A 7301-nucleotide genomic window follows, 5' to 3' on the forward strand; every position below is an offset into this window, starting at 1 on the left:
CTATTTTTATTTAAGGAGGCGCCGTTTTCAACTAATTTTGTTAGTTTTGAAATTTGACTAGATGATTTTGTCATGGGGCTGCGTTTCCGCTTTGTTACAAGAATATATCTATCTATTCCTGTCTGAATTTTATTGCCGTTGTCTTGTTTGGCAGCATTTTGAATATTATTTTTATCTTCAATGCTGATAGACTCATGTTCGTTATGTTTTGTTGTGCAATTTAGCAACTTTTGCATACAAACATTTTTCTGCAACGTTTTTTCTGATACATGTTTATCATCGCTGTTTTGATGTGCAACAATTGTTGATGGAGAATTTGGCAGTGAAGATCCACATTCAGCACTCCAAGAAAAAGTTTTTGACTGCGCATGCGCTGTGAGAAGATCACTTTTGCGTGCAGAAGAAGACGGCAATAAATTAGTAAATTTATTTGTTTGCATACTTACTCCCTCAATAACTTGTTTAGTTTCGCGCTCAGGGGGAGAACGCTGAACACTCATTTTAGACCTTTTCTATTTGGCGCAATCTGTTGTTGTTTAATTTTGTATTGATATTAAAGTATGAAATAATTTATAACACACTTTCAAGCTCAAACAAAGCAGTGGAATTTTAAGCGTCTGTCTAAGAGGATGCTATTTTGCAAAATTTTAGATTTAAAGACCCGCACTTTCTGTATTTGAACTATTTTAAAGCAGAGCAAACAAGAACGCGTCCGAACACTTTAAACTCACTCACTCACTCAACAATATGTACTTTAATTCACTGACACGGTTGATAAGCCGTTCTTATCTTTTCTTTAAATATTGCTGATATAGTTGCATTCGTATTGTTAGCGATTTTTCAATTGATGCTTAATATTATTCATTATGATCACTGAAGTACATAGAAGATCAAAGTACATAGATCTCGTTCTATCAACGATCTTTCGAAATTGTGTATTAGAACGAAAATTTCTGATGTTAATAGTAAACCCACATAAAAATCATTGTTTTTGAAAGTTTCGCCTAACATATTTATTTCAGTATGAATTTCTATACCTGTAAATTTTTTTTTTTTAAAGGATTTAATTATTGTACAGAATTAACAGATCGAAATTAGATTTGTTCTCATAAAATGTGAAACATTAAATTAAGTGAAAGTTTTAGTTATACTATTGACGAATTAATATGTACTCCGTGAACTTGTTGAAGAGCCCAGTCTAATATGTAATAATTTTATCTATTGACAGAGAGAACAAGCACCAAGATGTCCTGAAACCTGTCCAGCAGAACAAATGTCAAAGCAAAGACAATGCTTGAATGAACGCAGCATATTAATTTTGAATATGTTGAAGTCATTATTTTTTAATCCATTACTGACTATGACTTTATTGGGTATTGCTGGTGGTTTTATCTTTCCCAATGGCTTACCGGAATTGGTAGCATGTGTACTACGAGTTTTTGGACAATCATTTTCTGCAACCGCACTATTTTTATTGGGATTGAAAATTGTGGGACAAGGCGGTAACAAAACTTTGAATGGCTCTGCATTTTTATTACCTGGGATTCTAATTTTAGTAAAAATGTATTAAAACTTAAATTTACTTTTTAAAAATGAAATTTGTTATTTATCAATCTGTTTTTTGTTTTTAGATTGGTATTGCCTTTGGTTTGTAGACAAACAGTTAATATAATGCAAGCTGGTACAGATTTTAATGACACTACTGAATTAAGTACTTATGGATTTCTGTATGGAACTTTTCCAGCCGCCCCTGGCGCTTTTGTTATTGCATCTCAGTACAATGTTGAAGTTGAACTGGTATGTCAAACACTAAAATAAAATACAAAATTAATATCTTTTATTATATTCTTCTTATTTTTCAGATTGCTCAAAGTATGGTACTTTGCACATTTATTTCAGCACCTTTAATGTTTATCTCTGCGAAAATGATTTCTCTAACGAATCTCAATCCTGTGGATTATCTACATGAACTAGACGCCTTTTCATTTGACATTAGTATTGCGGGTGTGGCAGCCTGTGGTTGGGTTCTATTATTGCTCATAACGTCGAAACGCTTAAAACGTATGCCACATCGAATCACAGCATGCTTGGTGCTTTCTCAAGTAATATTCTTTATTTTCATAGTTTATTTAAAACAAATTGTAGTTAGTTTATTCATTTAACAGCGAATAAAATTTAACTTCAATCATTAACATTAAGCTAAAATATATTAAATTTATATCTAAACAAATACTTTAGCACTTTTTTTATTTTCTTCGTTCAATATATTTTTTTTTCCGCATAAAAACCTTCCTTTAGCTAGTAGTTCTTTTGCAATTTTTATTTTTTCTTTTTCATCATTTTGTTATAAATTCTTATAAAATATACTTTGAGGTTAATTTAAAAGTTTAACTTTAGTATTGTTGGTTTCGGTAGTTATTGTTAGTGATTATTTTTAAGAACCAACTTTAATTAAAATCACTAGAAAAGGAAAATAAACTGCACAATGTGGACATATGAAGGTAAAATATGTTATTATTACTTTTATTTGGATGATGTTAATAACCACTGGTGTTAAAATAAATGCTTGTCTACATTTCTTAATACTTTACATATTTTTAAATAAAATATATACTAACCTTTATGTACTCAAAATAGTATAGTTTTAATATATATGTATGTTTCACGTTTTAGTTCTATAAAAATATTACTATACTATATATATATATATAAACCTTTACTTATTTCTCTTATAGCTAATGTGTTGCATTGGTGTTATTCTGTGGTCAAAACTGGAACACTTTGAAACATGGCAACATTATATACAGTTCTTCCTATTTAATATAGGCAGTTATAGTAGTCGTTTATGGACTGGCATTTTAGCGATTACTTTGCTATTTCTACAATGCCGCAGTTTGTGTTTTGTGCTAAAGCTTTGGCCTTATATGGTGAGTTTTATAGTTAACAATTCTTAATAAAAAATTTAAATGTATTATGTTAATAATTTTTCTTTGATATTTCAGGTAACATTTGCTTGGGGAGTTCCAGCTATTATATCTGGACTACTGATTGCTTTTGATAGTAATGTTATGTCGAAAGAAAAACATAATCCAAGTTTTCAATATGGTAATGCACAAGCTGCTGTCTCTGTGTTTTTGCTAGTTATGTGCTTCATAGGTAAGATTAAATAACTAAGAATTTAAATTTTATAAACTACTCTTAATATGATGTTAACCCTGCAATTTGACATGTTATTATAAACACGAAATATTACTTCAAATTTAATTTGACTCAGTTTAAGTTTATTGATTGTAAAGTTAATAAAAGAACTGGGAAAACTTAATGAAGTATTTTTAGTGTTTTTCAGTGATGTTCATAAAGTTTTCAAACTGATTTAGTTTATTTAGTATATATGTATATATCTAAAATTTCATAAAATCTCCCAATAAACCCCATTTATTTTTCTTTAGTCACTGTCGGCTGTTTGGTACTACATCAACGTTACAAAAAGCGTTACGAAAAGTATTTAAATTTTGCGCGTGAATTGTCAAATCCCGAATCAGGTAATTATAGTTTTCTACTAATTACAATAATCATTTATAAATTTCAATATTTTCAATACTTTTAGAATCGTCAGATTTGCAATCGACTATATCAACGGCAAATTTATTATCAAATGTGGATAGTAATGTTAATACAACTATACATCATCGACATCGTAATGCTTCTTATTCATCATCATCTGATGATGAGGAAATGATACGTACAACTTCAAATACCCAGAACAATAATACTAATGTACGTGGTTGTGCTGGAGGTAGTGGTAATTGTTGTTCATCGACAGTAACAACTCCAACCACAGCAACAACTGTTGTTGTTGATATTGAGGATTTGTTAAATAGACGCAATACAGCTATAAATAAAAATAGCAGTCCAACTACTTCAACAGATCAGTTTCATGATGAGTAAGTTGTAATATTAAAAATACACCTAAAAATAAAAGTAGTTTCGTCTTTACTTATTGTTTAAATATACAACAACTTATTAACAAATTGGTAAGATCTTATATATCATTGCTTATATAATAGACACTCGGTTTAATGAATATCCAATGTGAAAAACCCTATTAAATAATGAAAGATGAAGTAGTTATGAATAACAAACATTTCAAAATTTTTTTTTATAATAAAAAACATTTTAAAATTAGTTTTTAATATTCTTTTTATTTACACCAATATTTCGACTATATTCTATAGTCATCTTCAGGGTACTAATACAATGTTTTATAATACAGCAATAATTGAGTATAAGTTACAATGTATTGCAATGTATTTTAATTAATTTGATATTAATGTTAATATTAACATCGAAAAAGTACTCTGAAGATATAGAATATAGTCGAATTATTGGTGTAATTAAAAAAATGCATAATTTAACAATTGACCAATTGGTTCGTTCCAAAAACAAAATTATTAATAAAAATGATTAATAATCATTAAAATCATCAAAAAAAGAAATTATTAAAAATGTTTTTATAAAAATGATATGTAATAAAGCAAACGAAATGAATTTAAAATAACTAAAGGCCTTGACATTATATATTTCATTAAATTGAAAGTCCACCGTCTACCATTTTATGTAAAAAGTATCTAGAATTTATATTTTAAAAACGTGCATAGAAGATATCCAACAACTTTTTTTTTTAGTAAATTGGTACTGCTGTGCAGTTGTACTAATCTAAATTTGAGCGGGATTATACATTTGAGTGTACTGCGATGGCACAAAGCTAATGTTGTGCAAATATATTTGGCGAAAGACTGAAGGTATTTTTAGTGGAAGAGCTATATCTTAAACTGCAAACCAAAAAAATTTATGATTACTTAGGGCAAGCTTTGAAATAGTTGTATTGTAACCATCAATTAAAAATTATAATTGAATGATTTATAGTTTCTTAATTCATACTACTAAAAATAAAACATTGATATAAATGGCAGAGAAGATGAAACGAAATATTTTTTTTTCTTAAAATAAAGTATTTTATGTCGAACTTTGAATTTTACAGTTTCAGACATAATCATGCTGCACGGACAATGTGTAGTCCATCGTTTGACTGTGGACCGAGTACATCAAGACAAAATTGTCAAAATATGATTGAACGTTATGAGGAGCAAACAAGAAATGGTCTTGAACCTTTAGAATTTCCAACCGATACAGATGAGCATCAAACGTTAAAACACACTGTATTGCTGATCATTTTATTATGTTCAATGTTTGTGGTAAGCTAATAGTCCTTTTAATCTAAAAAACTTTATCTTTTAAAACTATATACTTTTTGTTTGATATTTTAGAGCTTATCCGTATCAATTTGGACGCTTGTCATGGAGGGCATGTCTGGAATTTATTTGGAATTAAGTTTTTTGGAGGCTTTCTTAAACTTCGGACAAAGTTTAATTGTCTTAGCTGTATTCTTGACCGATACTGGCGAGTTTCTTATGCCAATTGTTAAATTTTGGCGTAAATTATGGTATAAGTTTTTTTTTTTTGTTCGAAAAAAATAAGCCATTAATTTTAATACATTTCTTTAGGTATGGTGCAAATGTACTTACTTTGCCACACTGGTCGACTCTCAGTTCAACAACGAAACATATATGCGAACAATTTCGTAATCATCATTTGGAAAATTGCAAGAAGGAACTTGCAAAGGACAGAAGGTTTGTTTTCATCAGTTTTTAAAATCAATTCAATTTTCCGAAGATTAAATAAACACATTGAATATTTTTGAATAGGTGGCGTATTAGAGTTTATCGTCAAGTATTCTATGGTTGCGATTTTGTCGATTGGTTAATTGAAGTAGGCTTATCCAAGGATCGTTTAGAAGCAGTACATTATGCAAAACATTTGGTGGATGGTCGAGTGCTTCGTCATATAAATAATGTATATCACTTTGAAGACAAAAAGTTACTTTACAATTTTTGCAGTCGTATTTAAGCAGTTCAAGTGTATCTATAATTCATCGATAATGTTTTAAAAAATGTGTATAACTTTTTTATTGTTATTATGTTATCTGTTGCAGTTATATAAACAAAGTTAATTGTACTGCAAAATATTTTTGAAACTATTAGTTAAGTGTCGTGCTGTGATCTTTAACGAAAAAGTTATATGCGTAGACAGCCATTTACGCAGATAACTTTAATGATACATTTTTTTTATTATTTTAAATTTGTTCATTTTAATTAGAATTATTTTAAAAATAAGTGTTGTTTTTTATTTAAGTTATTGTAAATTTATTAAATTTTGAATAGAGTTTGTCTTAGTTTTAAACTAGTCTCAAATTTTTTTTGTAAACAAATCTTTTTTTAACTATGATTTATATAAAATTAATAAAAAAACCCAATTTATTTTTGTTTAATATGGTTTTTTTAAGTTAAGCTTATGTGGCGTTTATTTAAAATCAGTTTATATATTATTACAATAGTATAATAATACCGAATTACCTAAAATAATTGCTATTTGTTTAATAAATAATAATTTTATTATTTAATTATTTGTGATCGAACTTCGTATATATTTAAAAAAAAGTTTACTTTATTTTAGTTCACTTTATTATTTAATTTAATTGTTTAATAACGAATTTGATAATTTAATACAATTATCTTATACCATAAGTTAAACAACAGTTAACTTCTTTAAGCTTTAGAAAATAAATATAATCGCTACAAAAATGTATCCTTTATAAAAAACCATAATTTATTTGTGTTGATCAAAACCAAACATTCATAAAAAGCAAATTATAAATGGAATATTTAAATATATCTAAACTTATAAAATTATGTTAGAAAATTAGTTACAAATCTCGATACATAATTATTAAAATAGAACACAATTAATTGTTTCCTTTGAGTTCTATAAATTGAATTTGATTTTTGTTTCTAAATTTCAATATAGTCAATCATAATAATTTTTAATGTTAAAACTAAAAATAATACTCTTAGAATATATTTATAATATAAAGTTATTTTTATTTTTTATATATGCTTTAAAAGAGCAAAAAAATTTTTTTTGTCAATATCATTCATACTTTTGACAAGATATGCATTAGAACTAAGAAATGACCAAATAAAGTATATAGTCTGTAATCAATGCTTTATGCTGTTGTTGTAGCTCTGATTAAAGATTTATTAGGTTATTGTAAACCATTATGTTTCATATGTTAGTTCTTGGGTGATGGTCAAATATCTTTACGAATTGTATAAGCCCAATGGGAAACATTTATAGATATAACATTTATAGGTATAATGTCAAGAAACATTTATAGATGAGTG

General features: G+C 27.4%; 1 protein-coding gene across 1 annotated transcript in view; it reads left to right on the top strand.

Annotated features, from left to right (window-relative positions):
* Positions 1-6238, top strand: part of LOC119678396 (integral membrane protein GPR155) — a 31771-nt gene extending 25533 nt beyond the window's left edge. Inside the window, exons 5-15 of the mRNA XM_038090208.1 lie at positions 1229-1563; positions 1632-1797; positions 1863-2102; positions 2736-2927; positions 3003-3156; positions 3450-3542; positions 3608-3944; positions 5042-5255; positions 5328-5503; positions 5565-5690; positions 5766-6238. Coding sequence (XP_037946136.1) covers positions 1229-1563; positions 1632-1797; positions 1863-2102; positions 2736-2927; positions 3003-3156; positions 3450-3542; positions 3608-3944; positions 5042-5255; positions 5328-5503; positions 5565-5690; positions 5766-5967 — 2235 coding nt within the window. The 3' untranslated portion in view covers positions 5968-6238. The remainder of the gene's footprint in view (positions 1-1228; positions 1564-1631; positions 1798-1862; positions 2103-2735; positions 2928-3002; positions 3157-3449; positions 3543-3607; positions 3945-5041; positions 5256-5327; positions 5504-5564; positions 5691-5765) is intronic.
* Positions 6239-7301: the final 1063 nt, after the last annotated feature.

This window comes from Teleopsis dalmanni, chromosome 1 (assembly GCF_002237135.1).
Source record: "Teleopsis dalmanni isolate 2A chromosome 1, ASM223713v2, whole genome shotgun sequence".
Taxonomy (NCBI): Eukaryota; Metazoa; Arthropoda; class Insecta; order Diptera; family Diopsidae; genus Teleopsis; species Teleopsis dalmanni.